The following is a 19,522-nucleotide window of genomic DNA, read 5'->3' on the forward strand; positions in this document are numbered from 1 at the left end:
GCCCAGTGATTTCCATCATACTAGGAAGAAACAGCTCAACCCCTTCCTGCTACTAACAAAGGCTCCATGGGGCCTGGCCCCATCTCCAATCTGACAGTCATCAGGAACCACTCTCCCTTCCATCTGCTCTGCTCTTACCACACTGACCTCTCCCACCTCGAGAACTTTCCACCCGCTTCTCCCTCAGCGTGGGTTGCTTTCTCCTTTCCCAAGCACGCGCAGTGGCTGCCCTCCACTTCTGCGCTTCTCTCCTCACATCCCTAACACCCAGTCAAACTGACTTCAAAGCCCTTAGTCTCTAGTCAGTCCTTGCTAAAGTGTGAGCCTCACGAAACCAGGGAGCTCGAGGGTCCAGGGACAGTGAGGGGCACAGAACAGGTGCTCAATAAATATTTGTTGTGAAGAATGAGTGAACAAATGAACAAACGAATGAACTGCTCAGGGACCAGGAAGAAAAGTGTCTTTGTTTATGCGGATCACTACCAGGGACGGCAGGCTGGGTAAGAAGGCAGTAGGGAGCCGGGAGGAGGGAGGACAGGTTGGGAAGGGCAGGGTTACAGCTCTGATTCTGGGCCTGTGGGCAGCACACAGTGGGGAGTCAGCCTCTAGGGGCTACTCTCAGCCTGGGCGTCCCTCCAGGCCTGGCGCACCTTGATCTTCACTTTGAAAGCGTCGATCAGAAAGACCATCTTGGGGTTGCCCTCCAGGGAAGGCAGCTGCCCGCCATCTGGGACCTCCAGGTCAAACCTTTGCAGCAACCAGGACATGACGAGGAAGAGCTCCTGGCGGGCCAGGGTCTCGCCTAGGCAAGAGCGGGGTCCTGCTCCGAAGGGCAAGTAACTTAGCGATGGAGAGATGAGCTGACTCTTTGTGGGGTCCAAGAAGCGCTCTGTGGACATGGGGAGGTGTCAGCCAGGGCCATGGCAGGGGTAAGTAGAGGAATGGCTCTGTCCTGACCAAGGGGGAGACGTGGCCCTGCCCAGGGAGCCCCCGCCCGAGGAGGTGGACAGCCTCACATGGGGGATCCCTAGCCTGAGGAGAGATAGAGCTCAGTTCTCGGGTAGCCCTTACTCACACGGAAGAAATGCAATATTCAGGAAGGATGGAAAGGAGGCAGTATTGATGACTGAAAATGCCACCATCCTAGGGGAGAGGTGCTGACTTCATGGGAGCCAGACACCCAGAGGGCTTTTTAGAGGGCATTTGCAGTTGGCGGAAGGGGAACGCGGGAAACCCGGCTGTAAAGAGTTGGGGTAAATCTAGGGTAGAATGGGGCTGTCAACAGGTTCATGTAGCTGGAGCCAGGAGTTTTCGGCAGGAATCTTAGCAGAGGGAGCATGGGGATGGGACACTGGTGCACGGAAGGGAGGCTGGCTGTGTGGCTTGGGAGCAGGATAGAAAAGGGACTCACCCGGCAGGAACTGGTCTGGCCGGTGCCACTCCTTCTCACTGTGATGCAGTGCCCACAGATTGATGACGACGCTTGTGCCCTTGTCAATGGCAAACTCGCCAATGCTGCTCCAGAGAGGGAGAGGAAAGGGGAGTCTAAAACACTGCCCTCCCCAAACTGCCCAGCGCCGCGCCTCCACAGTCCCTCCTTGGGGGAAAAAGCCCTGTACATCCTCATGTCCCATTCCGCAGCTTTTCCCCAGCTTCTGCCAGATCATATACGAACCCAGCCCTTCTCCAACCCTATTCCTGACTGACTCTTATGTATCAATACTTGTGTACATGGACATTCAAGTCAGGGCATGTGGGTGTGTATTTTGAGCTGGTGCCTGTGTGTGTGCGCCCATGTGCGCGCACCTGTGCGTTGCGGCTGTTGGATTGGGTAGGAGCACAGAGCACCTGGTCTTACATTCCAGACCACATGACTCCAGAGGAGCAGGCAGTTCCTGTGGGAGGTCAGTTAGATCTGTGGCGGATACACTGATCAGTAGGTTCATGGTCAATGGTTGAGTCTAGATCAACCGGCAAGCAGAGAGGGGGTGGGGTGGTAGAGGAGAGACCTGGTGGGCTGGAAAGCAGTATTGTGCTGTTAGGAGGGAAGGCATACCTGGAATCAACGATAGCCTTGTGGGGGATGAGCATGGGGGCCACAGGCCGGATGCGGAGCACCTCTCGGATGGTGGCCTCCAGCAAGAGGAGCTGGTTCCGGTCACTCATAGTTGGTGTGCGGCCGAAACCTACATTCTGGTCAATTTCCTCCTGGATCTTCTTCTGCAACTGAGGGCCAGAGCGGGATGGATGGACGTGACCAACGTGCTTAAGCCCCAGAAGGAGCAAGGGCTTAGAAGAATCCTATTGTTACACCCAGACTCATCCAGACTGCTCAGACTTTTCCCAACGGTGGCTTTGCAGTGCAGGCTTTGTTTCCAAAAGATGGGGTGGCTCTACCCTAGGGCCAAAGCCACCTATCGCTTGGGTGAGGAGGGAGGTAGCCCAGGCACCTTGCATAGAAGGGCGGAGGGCATTCCTGCTCCCTCTTTCTGGGGCCAAAGGTGGATCTGGCTGGGGTGAAGAGTGGTTGGAGTGAAGAGTAGGGAAAAGAAGCCCACCTGAGGATTGTGTAGCAAGAAGGCCACAGTCCATTTCACCACAGACGTGGTGGTCTCTACGCCGGCCCCAAAGATGTCCCCTACAGTGGTGAGAATGTATTCATCTGAAAGCAGTTTTGGGTCCCGGTCTGAGGTAGTGTTGTTATTGTCCAAGTTCATCTTGGCTTGGATCAGTATGTCCAGCAGGTTGGTGATGGAGTCGCTGCTGAAGTTCTCCTGATTGGGTGAGGTAGGGGGACAGTGACAAGGAAGGGACCCCACTGGAATATTTGCCATACTTCCATCTGGAGCCTTGAGACACAGAGGCCTCTTCCCTCTGGAAGTGAGGGACTGGGGTGCGATGAGGCAGGACCTACGAGTTTGTGGAGCTGGGAGGGCTCTCTTTAAATTTTGGGAGTGAGTGGGTCCCTTCTCAGATCCTCTGCAGTTCCTTACTTCCTCACCCGTATTCATGAGTTAAGTCGCTTTTTATTGAACACCTACTGTGGGCCAGGCTCTCTGCTGGGTGCTAAGGATACTCCAAGTGTCCAAAATGGGCCCTAGCCCTGTTTTCATGACACTTCAACCTAACTCACGGTTGCCACTGCTCCATCACCTACCTTACATTTTCTAAGGATGTCTTTCAGCAACTCATCTCGCATTTTAACACAGTTCTTCATTTTTTCCACGGTTTTGTTGGGGAAAATCTGGCAAGTAGAGAAAAGTATCAAATCCATGCGTCTTTTGTTTTGTTTCTGCAGCTACCAGACTCCCCCCTGGAGGCAGATCCCAGCTTTTGGTCTCTGGTGAGTTTCCACTCTAACCCAGACCTTCAGCCAAAATGGAAGGCAAGAAGGGGACACAGAATGGGATTATTAATGACAATGAGGACAATTTCACATAAGAGGAAAGGGAGAATCTCCACTTCCCCTTCCCCACTGAATCAGACATCAGGCACTGATTGGGGGTCTACTGATAGAGGGTCTGCTGTGTGCCCAGCCGTTAGCATGAAGATAGACTTGAGTCTGGAGTCTGGAGCAAGTTCCTTAACTTCTCAGCCTGTATTCTCATTTGGGGATAATAAAACCCACCTTTAAGGGGAACGACATGATTAATGCATGTGGAGTGCTTAATAGTTGTCATATGGCAATTGGTAAATAAAGGAGAGCCATTATCATGAATATTACAAATGCATGGCTAAAAGCTAGACCTATTTTTGTAGAGAAGGGGCAAGATTTGAAAAAGAGAGGAGGTGAACAGAGGTCACTGTGACTGAGGTGGTTGGGGAAAAAAAGTGGTTCTGGAGCCAGGCAGGAAGAAGAACTGGGAACAGGATTGCTGGAATCTGAAGGTGGGGCCTGGCCTCATCCTCACCTTCAACCCGGGAAATATGTCTACCATATTATCCACTCCCAAAGAATCCAAGATGCCGTCGTTGTAATTCTTTATGATCCTCAGAGCGGGATCTCCATTCTTGTAGGAGGAGTTGAAGCAGATCAAGCAGATTATGTTGGTCACCGCCAGGAAGAGAGGCAAGGACAAGTCTATGGACTGCCCATTCTGGGTGGCCAGGAAATCACACAGTAAACTGTTTTCCTGACAAACTGGGAAGAGAGAGGGGCAAGATGGTGGGGAGTGAAGCAGCATCATCCCTCCTTCCTAGTTCCATCTTAGCTGGGGACATAGAGAAGATGGCCACTAGGTGGCAGCAGCAGCCAAGAAAGCACTAGATTGAGCCATCCATTGCCGGCACCCCCCCCCACCCCCACGCCCCCTCCCCCAAATCTGGTCCCTTCTCTCTCCAGCCGCCCCAGGGGCCAGCCAGCACTCACTGATCTTCTCTAGCCTCTGGTCGCCATCCTTGAACAGTGCAAATGTGGCCAGTACCAGCTTCCTGTGCAGCTGCCAGTTGGCACCATGGTCTGCGAAGGCGATGCCCTTTCGGTTGTTAGACAGGATGTCCAGAGTCACCTTTGGAGAGCAGAAAAAGGCTGGAGAATCAGACATCAATGACCTGCCCTTGCCCTGGGCCCCCCACACCCTTCCTGAGGGAAAAGGGAGGTACCTGTCATGCTGAGCCCCATAGGGGACACCCCTGCTCTACTCTGCCGTGACTGTAAGGCCTTGGTAGGGCAGGGCCCGAGACCCCTCTACACCCAATTCCATCAGAGACACAGACTAAGGAGAAAAAAGGGACCCTGAATTAGAATGCAGGGGTTTGGGGGTTCAATGACAGAGTGGCCTGTGTTCTCTCTTACCACTTTCTGACCAGGGGAAGGCAGTCACGGATGGGATAAGCTCTCTGAGTGGCGCCTGTCCCGGGGACAGGAGCAGGTGGGCTGGTAGAGACAGGACTGCCCAGATGTCTGCCCCTCCCTGGGCCCTCTGGGGGCTGCTGCAGGTGTAACAGCCTCTCCTCTTTCTGCCCTTCCATTGCAAGACTGTGTGCCCACCAGAAGGCCCCACCTGGAGCATGCAATCTGGACTTGGCCAAGCCACCTCTTCCCAGAGGGACTTCAAAGCATAAGGTCAAAGCGTCCCCTCTTTATATTCTGTGACCTGCAAGCCCCAGCTGGCTAGCATTTTCCTTCTTCTTTGCTCCGGAGTGTTGGGAGTGAGGCCACTGGCCAGAAGACCTGGCTGACTTGTCCAAGGAAAAATGAATCAACCCTCGGCCCTGACAGAGGTAAGTGGCTAGGAGGCCCTGCCTGGGGGGCTCAAGAGCATACTCAGCAGCAAGGTGCTGGGATGGGGCTTGGCAGTATTCCCAGATGTATACCTTCTTTCCTCCCCTAGGAGCATTACAGGAGGCTTGGCAGGATAGATCATCAGCATCCTGGAAATGCCAGCCTGTGTCAGCCCTGCTGTGGCCCTGGGCAGCTGGGGATAGCTCCAGAGAAACAGCATTCCCCACCTTCCAAAAGCCAGGGTACTTTTCCCTCACCCCTTCCCAGAGAAGACAGTCATCATTTTAATCCCATTTCCCATATGAAGAGTAGCACTCCTAAGGGCTATTAATGGGGCACTTACTGCACTGGGCATTGGGCTCAGGGCTTGGCATATACCACCTCAGTTAATTAGGGGAGTCAGGACTCAGAGAGAACATCATCCATTTCCATATGACAGCCCAGAAAATGAAGTCTTCCTTTGATTCTTCCTGCCTGGTTTAGAGGCTGGGTAGGGTCTGAGGGGTGGAACCCCACCCACGGTCCTGTTAGTCTGTTTTAGGAAGAATTACAGGAGCCAGAAGGGTCATTCCAAGCATGGTCTTGGTGACCAACTGCAAACCCCCCCGGGGCTGGTGAGAGAGAAGAGGTAGTGAGCACTGCTTACCACTTGGGGCCGGCCAGAGAATTCCTTGCCTTTCTTGACAAGCACCTCCTTGGCCAGCTGGTGGTGGCCCACCATCACCGTAGTCTTGGTACCCATACGAAAGGAATAGATGGGGCCGTATTTTTTCTGCAGCTTGAAGAAGTTCACGTGCGGATGGCCACCTCTGGGGAGGAACGGCAGGCTGCCCACCAAGGGCAGGGACGGGAGGCTCCGAGGATATTTGGCACTGGAGCGCTTTGCCTTGGGCCATAAGAAATAGGCAAGGGCGAACAGCAAAAAAGCCAGGAGCTCCCACATGGTGGTAGGGTGCCGGCAAGCAGGACAGACAGCTATGGAGAGGAAGAACAGCAGCTAATGCTAGAGTGCAAGGAGGCCTTTTTAAGGGCTGTCCTGATCTTCACCTTGGCGCTGTGTTATCTCTTGCCTTGTGGAAATTTATCCTGGAGCCCGGCCAGGCCTGAGCCCTCTCCCAGAATCAGGAGAGGAAGGAGGAGTGGAGGCCTCCTCAAGGGCTGGCCCAACTCCAGGACAAACCCCTAAGAAGGGGGGCTGGGTAAGGGGAAGACAGCTGGTCCTCCATCCCTGCAGTTCCCATCCATCAACGTCCACAGCACGCACCAGCAGCAAGTGGTTATCTGGGTCAGGAATCAAGGCTTGGGACTTTCCACGTTGTAAAATCAAAATCCATGAATAGATGATGTTGTCAGGAAGGTTACAGCCAGCAGGGACTGTCAAAGACATTTTATCCAGTCTTATTTAACAGCCAAAGAGTGTGAAGCCTTCAAAGGTCAGTCCTGTATAAGGTCACACAAGACAGTGACAGAAAGGGGGCACCTGCATGGCACAGTCAATTAAGCGTTCTGAGTCTTGATCTCAGCTCAGGTCTTGATCTCAAGGGTCATTAGTTTGAGCCCCACATTGGGCTCCACGCTAGGCATGGAGTCTACTTTTAAAAATTATATGTATATGTACATATAATATTAATAACATTAACGTTATAAATAGGAATATTATAAGTGTACACAAATATAAATCATATAATATAAATAATAAAATGTGATGTATAAATATTAAGTTATATAACTATATATTATATAATAATATATATTTTATAATATAAACAATATATATACATATATATGACATGTCAAATTTGCCATTTTAATTTATAAAAATGTTTAAATATTTATTTATTTATTTGACAGAAACACAGCGAGAGAGGGAACACAGGCAGGGGGAGTGGGAGGAGAAGCAGGCTTCCCATTGAGCAGGGAGTCTGACATTAGACTTGATCCCAGGACCCTGGGACTATGACCTGAGCTAAAGGCAGATGATTCACAACTGAGCCAGCCAGGCACCCTGCCCCCACTTCTTAAAAAAGATTTATTTATTTATTTATTTACTTTTATGGGCCCAGCATGCTTCCGATGCGCAACTCTGCTCCTTTATTTACTTTTATAAAAATACACCCCACGGGGCGCCTGGGTGGCTCAGTGGGTTAATTCTCTGCCTTCAGCTCAGGACATGATCCCAGGGTGCTAGGATTGAGCCCCACGTCGCACTCTCTGCTCAGCTGGGAGCCTGCTTCCTCCTCTCTCTCTCTCTGCCTGCCTCTCTGCCTACTTGTGATCCCTGTCTATCAAATAAATAAATAAAATCTTAAAAAAAAACTGCACCCCACCCCCGCTTTTAAAAAAAGATTCATTTATTTATTTACTTTTATAAAAACTTTTAAAGTAAGCATAGAGCTCTATGCTTACTTTCAACATGGGGCTTGAACTCAGAACCCCAAGACTGAGAGTTGCACACTCCACTGACTAAGCCAGCCAGCCCCCCCCCCCATTTTAACTATCTTAAGTATACAATTCAATAGCATTAAATATACACACAGGGTTATAAGGCCATCACCACAACCTACTTCCAAAACTTTTTCATACCCCAAACAGAAACTACCCATTAGGAAATAATTCTCATCTCCCCTTCCCTCCCATTCCTTGCCACCTCTAATCTCCTTTGTCTCTATGAATATGCCCATTTCACGTAAATGGAGTCTTGCGGTATTGTTTTTTGTGTGTCTGGTTTATTTCACTTAGCATCATGTTTTTGAGGTTCATCCACATGTCAGAACTCCATTGCGTTTTATGATTGATGCTCCGTCATGTGGATATATTGCCTCTTGTTGATCCATTCATCAGTTGTGGATACTTCGGCTGTTCTCCCCTTTTTGCTCTGCTAAAAAAAAATGCTAAAAATGCTGCTATGAACACGTGTATACAAGGGTCTGTTTGAGTCTCTGTTTTCAATTCTTTGGGGGGTATACCGGGAACTGGAATTGCTAGGTCATGGGATCATCTGGTATTAACTTAAGTTTATGTTCATGTGTTAAGTTTCGGTTTCCTCCTCTGTAAAGTGGGACTAAGAATGGAATCTACTTCCCGGGGTCGTTGCGACTCAAGGGAGATCACGCAGGTGGAAGCGTTGCCTGGCAGGAAGTAAGTGCTCACCTAATATTTATGCCTATCATCATCATACCAAATGGGCTTCCTGGTTTCTCTGAGCTCGAATTAGTAGATCTTCCTGACAAAGTTCTCCTCTTCTGCCGGAAACCTTCAGGGGCTCCATCAGTACTGATCAGTGATTTGAAATCGCCGGGAGAAGTAACGGACATTCCTGGCGTCAGGCATCACAGAAGAGGTGAGCCCGCAGACAGGCATCCAGGACCCACTAAATGAGATTCACAAAGGTAGGAGATGGAATTTCTGCCCATCTCTGGGGGTGGTCTGCCAGTGTCTGTACTTTGAGGAGTACGAATTAGGGTGTGGGCTGCTGAATGAATCAGGAAGGCAGCAGATAGGGGACCTCGTCATGAAGGTGAACTGGCAAAGCCTTGTAAGCTAGACTGGCTGGTTGCCCATTACTCCACATGTTTACATGTGGGCCACCTGGGTGGCTCAGTCGGAGAAGCGTCTGCCTTTGGCTCAGGTCATGATCTTGGGGTCCTGGGATCGATCCCTCCATCGGGTTCCCTGCTCAGCGGGGAGCCTACTTCTTCCTCTCCCTTTACCTGCCATTCACCCTGCTTTTACTCTCTCTCTTTCTCTCTCTCAAATAAATTAAAAAAAAAAAAAAACTTTAAAAAAAGTGTTCAAATGTGATTCAGAGTTTTTAAAAATATTTTATTTATTTAAGAGAGATAGAGTTATCATATTATAAGAGTTACATGTGATAATTGCAGAAAATCTGGATAATGTGGATAGCTCAAAATAAATTAAAAATCTGAAATGTGTGTGTGTGTGTGTTTTTTAACTAAAATGAGGTCATACTGCATTTGGGGGGCATGGATATTTTTCTCTTTTTAAATTATTATTATTTTTAATTTTATTTATTTGACAGAAAGAGATCACAAGTAGGCAAAGAGGCAGGCAGAGAAAGAGGGGGGAAGCAGGCTCCCCGCTAAGCAGAGAGCCCAACGTGGGCCTCGATCCCAGGACCCTGAGATAATGACGTGAGCCGAAGGCAGAGGCTTAACCCACCGAGCCACCCAGGCTCCCCTATTTTTCGCTTTTTAAGGACTTTTCTACAGCATTACTTTTGGTAGCTGTCTGCTGTTCCATTGTGTGTATATCCTGCGGTTAGCATAGCTTATTTAACTGACCCTGTATTGTGGTGTTGGACATTTAGGTTGTTTCTGTTTGTCTTTGTTCTTCATCTAAACAACATTAAGTGATAGCCTTGTAGTGAAAGCTTTGTGTATAACCAGAAATATTTTCTTAGGATAGGATTCTAAAGAGTGCTGTTGTTACCCAAGGGCCAAGCATGTGTTTATTTTAAAGATTTTATTTTTTTAAATTTTTGCTTATTTTTTTTAAAAAAGACTTTATTTATTAGAGACCACATGAGCAAGAAGAAAATAAATGGGGGTGGGGAGCCGGGGGAGAAGCAGGCTCCCCGCTGAGCAGGGACCCCCCCCCCCAACCTGGGGGATTGATCCCAGGACCCTGGGATCATGACCTGACCCGAAGGCAGATGCTTAACCGACTGAGCCACCCAGGTGCCCCAAGATTTTATTTTTTTAAGTGATCTCCACATCCAATGTGGGGCTAGAACTTAGAACCCCAAGATCAGACTCATGCCCTCCACCAACTGAGCCAGCTAAAGGCACCCTATGCATGCATATTTTAAAGACCTTTGACAGGAGCGCCTGGGTGGCTCAGTGGGTTAAGCCTCTGCCTTCGGCTCAGGTCATGATCTCAGGGTCCTGGGATCGAGTCCCCCATCGGGTTCTCTGCTCAGCAGGGAGCCTGCTTCCCCCTCTCTCTCTCTCTCTGCCTGCCTCTCTGCCTCCTTGTGATCTCTGCCTGTCAAATAAATAAATAAATAAAATCTTAAAAAAAAATAAAGACCTTTGACAAATACCGACTTATTTATTAGAGGCATTACATTAATAGATTTCTTGGTATCTAACCATTCCTAGATTAGCAATAACTTATCTAGAGCATCTTCTTTTAATACGGAATTGAATTCTCTTTGTATTACTTGGGATTTTATTTCTTTTTCATCTCTAATCATATGAAAAATTGAGTTGTGGTATTCCTACATACGCATTGTCAAGTTTTGGTATTATGATTTTATTCACTTCATAAAGTTACTAGAGAAACTTTCACCTCTTTCTATGTCCTTAAGCAAATTAAACAGCATGGAAGTGAACTATTCTTTGAAGTTCTAAAGCAAGGTGATGTGAAAGGTGTCAGGTCCACATGCCTTTTTTCAGAGAGATGACTCCTTAACATAATTTTCTAATTTCTTCCATAGGTGTGGGACTCCTCAATTCTTCTGAGTCTCCTTGAGTCGATTTTGGCAATTAGTATTTCTTAAAATGTGTATTTTCTATTTTTTCTTGATTTGCCAAAGGTTTTATTGATCTTTTCAAAGAACCTCCCTTTGGATTTATTCGTCAAATCTTTGATGACTGTTATTTTAATTTGGTTTCAATGTTGATGATCGATGCAAAACATCCTGTGTGACTCTTATACCAGAATTCAGACTGAAAATTCATATGAATTCCATTTCCTCTGAATCCTCGTTTTCCTTTTTTCCTTTGTTCCTTGTCTAGACATAAGCCCCATTTGTCTAGACATAAGCTGAATTTATGACCCAGGACCTTCATTCTTAGGTATTTAAACAACAGCGTTTATGCATACCTTCAGCAAAGGCACGTTCAAAAGCATTATTACACTGTTTGTAGTAATTCCAAACCAGGAAGAAACCCAAGTATTTATCAGTTGTTGAGTGAATAAATTGTCACACATCATACAGTGGGTGACAGAGATGACACAATGAACGGCAGCCACGTGCACCAACATGGATGAAACTCACAAACCTAAGACTGAGTGAAGAAACCAGACGCCTAAGAATGCAGTGTGTGATTTTATTTACATAGATTTTAGAAACATATAAAACGAAACTGTGGTTCTAAAATCACGTGATGATCTAGAATCAGGTGATGATTACCCTGGCGGGTGGTTAAGTGACTGCAAGAGGACGTAGGGTGGGGCTGCGGGGGAGGGGCTTCAGGTCGTGTTCTGTTGCTTGATCTGGGTGCTGGTGACACAAGTACATTCATTTTGAGATGGACCCCATTTATTTGAACACGTGCTATACTTCAATACAAAGTTTACTTTAAAACACGGGGTGTCCGTGGACTCGGGATCTTACCGAAATTGTACGCGAATTCTGCATGTATGTATAAATACATGTTTTTCTGGAGAGAGGATCCATGGCTTTCACCAGCTCTCAAAACACTGAGTTCTTGGCTTGAGGTTCCCTCTAGCCTTATGCTCATCCCCATCTTGCTTTATGATTCTTCTCTACTGTCCTCCAGTTGTGTCTTTCCTTCTCTCCAAAACCTTTCCCCGGAGCCCTTGGGTATTGTCCCTCTCTAAAACACACACATTTCTTTGTTTTCCTTATTTATCTATAGAATATTTTCTCTATCTCCCGCCTTATCTAAACTGGACCCTTCTCTAGGACAGTCCTTCCTCTACTGTTTTCCCGAGTAAAGACACCGAATGTCCAGGTTAGGCGACGTTGTTGACGTTCTCTTCCCTCCCCAAGGCCTCCAGCCCACCAGTTCTCCACCGTTGGGTGGAGCAGATTCTTGCTTGTTTTGAAGTTTCAAACCTTTGTTATTGCCATTACTTACTGACCTCCTGTTGCTCATTTTCATTTAAGATTTAAGATCTGGGCACCCAACTCACATCTTTCCTCTCCAAATCCCACCGTCATCCCACATGACTTTAGAATCCATGAGGGACGATCAGCCAACATCCCAACTTCCTAGTTCCTTTATCTCCTCAAATCCAAAGATTGTCACCCTTACTTCTACCTCACTGACTCCTCTAAACTTCAAGCCCCATCCTCAACTCCATCTCTTTCATGCTTAGCAAATAATCTTACCTTTTACTTAAGAAATCTGAGAACACTGGAGCACCTGGCCAGCTCTGTAGGCAGAGCATGTGACTTTTGATCTCAAGGTTTTAAGTTTGAGCCCCACGTTGGGTGTAGAGATTACTTAAAAATATAAAATCTTAAGAAAAAAAGTAATCTGAGACCATTAAGTTTAATCTCCCATAATGTCTACTTTGTAGTTAGAGGGAAAGAATCACTACTCCTGTTTCTAATCAACTCCTCTGACAATTTGGCAAAATAATGACTTTATTGAGAATACCATGTATTACATGTACTATCTCATTTAATTCTTTTTAAAAAATATTTTATTTATTTGACAGAGAAAGACACAGTGAGAGAGGAAACACAAGCAAGGGGAGTGGGAGAGGGAGATGCAGTTTCCCCACTGAGCAGGGATCCTGATGCAGGGCTCAATCTCAGGACCCCAGGATCATGACCTGAGCTAAAGGCAGCTGCCCAACAACTGAGCCACCCAGGTATCCCTCACTTAATACTTTCTTTTTTTTAAGATTTTATTTATTTATTTCACACAGACAGAGATCACAAGTAGGCAGAGAGGCAGGTAGAGAGAGAGAGAGGAGGAAGCAGACTCCCTGAGAGCAGAGAACCCGATGTAGGGCTCGATCCCAGGACCCTGAGATCATGACCAGAGCTGAAGGCAGAGGCTTTAACCCACTGAGCCACCCAGGCGCCCCTCCCTCACTTAATTCTTGTAACAACTCCATAAGGTGCTATAATTATGACCGTTCCCATCTTACAGACGAGGAAACAGACACAAAGACTTGCCCATGGAGAGGCTGGGATTTAAGCAGTGTTAAGCTCTTTGCTCTCAGCTGTGGTATTCTACTTCTCCTAATATAAACTGAAACTACATACGTATCTTTAGAACCAATAATTCCAACTCTAGGAATTTATCCTGAATGTGTCACAGAGTTCAATGTACAAAACTAATCATTTCATGTTTATAACTGCCAGCAATACAAGCCCCATCAATAGGAGATCAGAATAAAATATAGTCAGAAAAAGGAAGAAATGTGCTTATTATTGAAAGATTTCCAAAATATATTGGTAGGTAAAAGAAGTAGAAATAAGAATATTATGTGGGTTGCCTCAGTGACTCAGTCATTGGGCATCTGTCTTCAGTTCAGGTCATGATCTGAGTCCTGGGATCAAGCCCCGCATTGGGCTCTGTGCTCGGCAGGAAGCCTGCTGCTCTGTCTCCCACTCCCCCTGCTTGTGTTCCCTCTCTCACTTGTGTCTCTCTCTCTGTCAAACAAATAAGTAAATCTTTTACAAAGGAAAAGAAATAAGAATAGCTTGTATTGAATGCTTCCATTTCTGTAAAAAAAAGGAAGAATATATGTGCTGTTTTGGTTTATATGCATAAAACATCTCTGGAAGGGTAGACTGCAATGTTAAATCAATAATATAAGTTTCCACTTTAGGACTACAGAAGGAAAATCAGCATAAACCTAAAGCAAATAGAAGAATATAAATTATCAAAATTAAAGCAGAAGTCAATGAAATTTCAAACAGGTAAACAATAGAGGAAATTAATAAAACATGAAGTTGTTCTTCAATAAATCGATAAAGTTGACAAACCTCAAGCCAGGCAAACCTGGCTTTTTTTTTTCTAGGATAGAAGACATAAATAGCTAATATCAGAAATGAAAGAGGCACTATCACTACTGATCCCATGGACATTAAAAGAAGAGTAAAGGAATACTATAGGCAACTTTATGCCCACAAATTTTGATATCTTAGATGAAATGGACCAATTTCTTGAAAACATAATCTGTCAAAACTCACACAAGATAGTCTGAATAGGTCTGTATCTATTAAAGTAATTGAATCAATAATGAGCAATGCTTTAAAACAGGCCAGATAGCTTCATTGTTGAATTCTACCAAACACGTAAGGAGAAAAAATTACACCAATTCTCAACAATCTCTTACAAAATACAGAAGCAGAAGGAACACTTCCTCATTCATTCTATGTGGCCAGAATTTCCTTAATACCAAAACCAGATAGACGTTACAAGAGGGGCACCTAGGTGGCTTGGTCCATTAAGTATCTGCCTTCAACTTGGGTCATGATCTCAGGGTCCTGGGATTGAGCCCCGTGTCAGGCTCCCTGCTTAGCAAGGAGTCTAATTCTCCCTCTCCTGCTGCTCCTCTCCTCACTCGTGTGTGCCCTCTCTCTCAAATAAATAAATAAAATCCTTTAAAAAAGACATTACAAAAAGGAAGGCCAATATCTTTCATGAACACACACATAAAAATCCTCAACAAAATATCAGCAACTTAAATCTAACAATATATCAAAAGAATTATGCATCAAGACCAAGTGGGATTTATCTCTGGTATTCAGGCTGGTTCAGCATTAGAAAACCGGTCAATGTAATCTTCACATCAACAGGCTGAAAAAGAAAGATCATATATGCAGAAAATCAATTGACAAAATCCAACATCTATTCACAATAAGAACTCTAAGCAAACTAGGAATGGAGATGAACTTCCCCAGATTCATAAAGAACAACTACAAGAACCCTATGGTTAATATAATATTTATATTAGTGGTGAGAAACTAGATGATTTGCCCCTGAAGTGGGAAAAAGGCAATTATGTCCTCTCTCACCACTTCTACTCAACATAGATCTGGAAGTCTTAGCTATGCAATAAAACAAAATAAACAGTATACAGATTGGGAAGGAAGAAATAAAACTGCCTTTGTTAGCAGATGATGTGATTATATAGAAAATCCCACAGAATTAACAAAAAAACCCTCTGGCAACTAATAAGCCATTATAACAAAATTGCAGGATGCAAGTTTTAATATACAAAAATCAATTGCTCCCTATATGTCAGCAATGAAGAATTGGAAATTTGAAATTTAAAGCACAATACCATTTATATTAACAAAAATACCCGAAGTATTTAGGAATAAAATGTATTATGCACATATAATAAAATATTATATTTTATTGATAAAAATGACAACTATGACAAAACAAATTTTAAAATATCTAAATTAGTGGAGAGACATGCCATGTTCATGGATAGGAAAGATCAGTATTGTAAGATGTCAGTTCTTCCCAATTTGATTTATAGATTCAGTGTAATCCTAATCAAAATCATAGCAAGTTATTTTGTAGGTGTTAACAAACTAATTCTCAAGTTTACATAGAAAGGTAATGGAGGGGGACCTGGCTGGCTCTGTTGGTAGAGTATGTGACTCTTGGTCTTGGGGTTGCGGGTTTGAGCCCCATGTTGGGTGTAGAGATTACTTAAAAATAAAATCTTTTAAAAAACGGAAAAGCAAAAGACCCAGAATTGCCAACACAATACAGAAGAACAAAGTTGGAGGACTGACACTACCTGATTCAAGACTTACTGTAAAGCTGCAATGATCAAGACAGTGCGTTACTGGGAAAAATAGACAAATGGATCACTGGAACAGAATAGAGAGCCCAGAAATAGAGACGAATGAAAATAGTTAACTGATCTTGGGACGCCTGGGTGGCTCAGTTCGTTAAGTGGCTGCCTTCAGCTCAGGTCATTGATCTTAGTGTCCTGGGATTGAGTCCCACATCGGGCTCCTTGTTCCGTAGGGAGCCTGCTTCTCCCTCTGCCACTCTGTCTGCCTGTGTGTTCGCTCTCTCTCTCTCTCTGACAAATAAATAAATAAAATATTTTAAAAAATTAGTTAACTGATCTTTGACAAAGTGGCAGAGGCAATTGAATGGAGAAAGGCTAGTTCCCTTAACAAATGATGCTGGAACAATGACATCCTTATGAGGAAGGAAAGAAGGAAGGAAGGAGGCAGGGAAGGAAGGAAGGAAAGAAAGAAAGGAAAACATTACACAATAGACCTTACACCTTCCACAGAAGTTATTATCAAAAAGTGGAACATAGACCTAAATGTAAAACACAAAACTATAAAACTGATAGAAGGTAACAAAAGAGAAAATTCAGGGACCTTCAGTTTAGTGATGACTTTTTAGATACACACTCTAAGCAAAATCCATAAAAGAAAAAAAAAAAAGATAAGTTGGACTCTCTTAAAATTCAAAACCACATCATGAAAGTCACTGTTAGAAAAATGAAACAAGCCACAGACTGGGAGACAATATTTGCAAAACGTATATTTGATAAAAGATTACTATACAAAATATGCAAAGAACTCTGAAACCCAACAATAAGAAAACAACCCGATTTAAAAATGGGCCACAGATCTGAACAGACATCTCACCATAGATGATACATGGATGATAAATAAGCATATGAAAAGATACTTAATGTCATATATAATTAGGGAATTGCAAATTACAACAACGGTGAGACCCACTACACATGTATTCGAAGGGCTAATATCCCCAAAACTGACAATACCAGATACTGACCAATGTGGAGTAACAGGAACTCTTATTTGTAGCTGGTGGGAAGGCAACCACTTTGAAAGACAGTTCGGCAGTTTCTTGCAAAACTAAACACTCTTATCATTTTATACACATTAGAATGGCTATTATATTTTTTAAAACCCCAGAAAATAACAAGTATTGGTGAAAGCACAGAGAAATTGGAAACATCATTCATTGCTGGTGGTGATGTAAAATGGTGCAGCTTCTGTGTAAAAGTATGATTGTTTCTCAAAATGTGAAACATAGAATTACTGTCTGAGCTAGCATTTCTTTTTTTTTTTTTTTAAAAGGTCTTTATTTATTTATTTGACAGAGAGAAATCACAAGTAGGTAGAGAGGCAGGCAGAGAGAGAGGGGGAAGCAGGCTCCCCACCCAGCAGAGAGCCCGATGCGGGGCTTGATCCCAGGACCCTGAGATCATGACCTGAGCCAAAGGCAGAGGCTTAACCCGCTGAGCCACCCAGGTGCCCCTGAGCTAGCATTTCTATACCTACATATATGTCCAGAAGAATTGACAAGAGGAACTCAAATAGATACTTGTACACCAATGTTCACAGCAGCATTATTCACAATAGCCAAAAGGTGGAATCAACCCAAGAGTCCACCAACAGATGAATGGATGAACAAAATGTGTTGTATACACACAAAATGGACTATTACTCAGCCATAAAAAAGAATGATGTTCCAAAACATGTTGCGACATGGATTAACTGAAAAACTTTTGCTGAATGAAATAAGCTAGACACAGAAGGACAAATATTGTATGATTCCACTTGCAAGAGGCATCTAGAATAGATAAATTCATAGTGACATAAATCAGAATAGAGGGCTGGAGGGGAGGGGGAAATAGGAAGTAATTATTTAATAGGTACAGAGTCTGGGTACTTTTTCACTGGGACAGTCTAATTGCAACATATGAAACAGAACTCAGAAGCTACACAAGAAAATCTATCAACCTTGATGGAGCTGAAGTATAGCGTCTCTGGGTGTCGTGACAAATATTTATTGGTGTATCTTGCACTTCTTCTTTAGGACTTTGGGAAGGGTCCCATTATTGGTATGTTGTTTTTCAAGTTGACTGTACTAGTGATAGCTTGGGGAAACTAAATTGTAACATTAGTGTGATGATCGTCTCTAGAAAAGCCCAGACTCAAGCAAGTTATTATTACTGGTAAGGGGAACATACTAAGTCATAAATATAGCCCCTGACATTAGGGGCACCTGGGCAACTAAGCCACCCAGGTGTCCCAGAATTATCATGTTTAACAGCAAAAATATTTATCAAACAATATACCACCAAACAAAAGGTCTTATAACCTTGTACAAAGACCTAGATTTCATAACTAAATGGTGAACCTCCAGACCGAAAGGTCTAATTACTTAATACAAAGATCCAGGCCTCGTGATCTTATACAGGTCCAGCAAGTGCACCTGTTGAACTGAGGATCCCTGGAATGCTGCCAACTAAGGTCTTCAAAATGATCTCGCTGGAACCTCTAGAATTATCAAAAACAGTAAGACTATAGGTCAATATATGACATATAAAGACAAAACTGAATTTGCTTATTATAATAAAGGCAAGCAGGAAGTTTCTCTAAGCCGAACAGGCTGCTGATCATAACAGAGTTTTGGGGAAGTATAAACTTCAGGGGTTGATGGACATAAGAAGGTTGATATTATCTATAGAAGTGTTACTTGGGTGAGACTGTTGTTGATTGGTTGGCCTTCTTAGGGGTAATTTTGGCATGAATTGGTTCCTGGATGACTGACTTTTCAGTAGTGACCCTGATTGCTTGATTTGTAGAAGGGATTAACTGAGGTTGGTTGTCAATAACTGATTGAACAGATTTCAAACAAGTTCTGGTGGTATATTAGTCTATTTCTGTATAATGATATTACCACAAACGGTGGCTTGAAACTACACACATTTATAGGGCGCCCGGGTGGCTCAGTGGGTTAAAGCCTCTGACTTCGGCTCAGGTCATGGGATCAAGCCCCGCATCAGGCTCTCTGCTCAGCAGGGAGCCTGCTTCCTCCTTGCACTCTCTCTCTGCCTGCCTCTCCACCTACTTGGGATCTCTCTCTCTCTCTGTCAAATAAATAAAATCTTAAAAGAAAAAACAGAAAAAAACTCACACATTTATAGTTCCTATGAGTCAGGAATCCAACTACAATTTTTCTGGGCCACCTACTTAGGGTCTCACAAGGCTGCTGCCATCAGGGTGTGAACCAGGGCTGGGTTCTCATCTGGAGGCTCAACTGGGTAAGGATCTATTTCCCCACTTGCCTGGCTGTTAGTAGTATTCAGTTTGATTGAATGCTTCTTATTTATTTATTTATTTATTTATTGCTGGCTGTCAGCTGGAGGCTCATTTCTCAGGGACCAGAAGCAGCTCCTTGGCATGTGGAGTTCTCCAACATGGCCCCTTGCTTCTTCGAAGCCAGGAAAGGGGAAAGAGACTTCAGCAAGATGGGCCCGTGTTCTCTGTAATCACATAACTATGTATACACAATCATGTATCTCCCATCACCTGTACATATTCTATTGGTTAGAATCAAGACACAGGTCCTGCCCACATGTAAGAGAAAGGGATCCCACAAGCATATGAACACCATAAGATGGGGATCACGGGGGCTACCCTTCAGTGGCCAGTCTGTCTACAACAGGTGGCTACCTGTTACCATGGCTACATAGCAGTCTTTTCCTAAATTTGTGGGGGTGGAGCAACTGGAGTCCCCCACACTGTTACCAGGAACACAAAAT

At 44.6% G+C, this 19,522-nt stretch overlaps 2 protein-coding genes across 3 annotated transcripts in view; both read right to left on the reverse strand.

The window, feature by feature from the left end:
* Positions 1–19,522, reverse strand: part of LOC309860384 (uncharacterized protein C10orf95 homolog) — a gene marked incomplete at its 3' end in the record, with an annotated part of 370,467 nt that overhangs the window by 330,757 nt on the left and 20,188 nt on the right. The window lies entirely within an intron of this gene.
* CYP17A1 (cytochrome P450 family 17 subfamily A member 1) lies at positions 35–6,344 on the reverse strand. Of its 2 annotated transcripts, XM_082722493.1 has the most exons (8): positions 5,871–6,306; positions 4,370–4,508; positions 3,912–4,141; positions 3,158–3,244; positions 2,559–2,774; positions 2,057–2,226; positions 1,412–1,515; positions 35–889 (listed from the first exon to the last, which is right to left on the reverse strand). In XM_082722493.1, the coding sequence occupies exons 1-8, from the start codon at positions 6,165–6,167 to the stop codon at positions 606–608; spliced, it is 1,527 nt and encodes a 508-aa protein (XP_082578619.1). In that variant the 5' UTR covers positions 6,168–6,306; the 3' UTR covers positions 35–605. The 2 variants fall into 2 exon arrangements, with proteins under 2 accessions (XP_082578619.1, XP_082578620.1); XM_082722494.1 differs by lacking the exons at positions 35–889; positions 1,412–1,515 and adding an exon at positions 1,554–1,895 and having other exon boundaries at positions 5,871–6,344.

The sequence above is a fragment of the Mustela nivalis genome (genome assembly GCF_964662115.1).
Source record: "Mustela nivalis genome assembly, chromosome: 2".
Lineage (NCBI taxonomy): Eukaryota > Metazoa > Chordata > Mammalia > Carnivora > Mustelidae > Mustela > Mustela nivalis.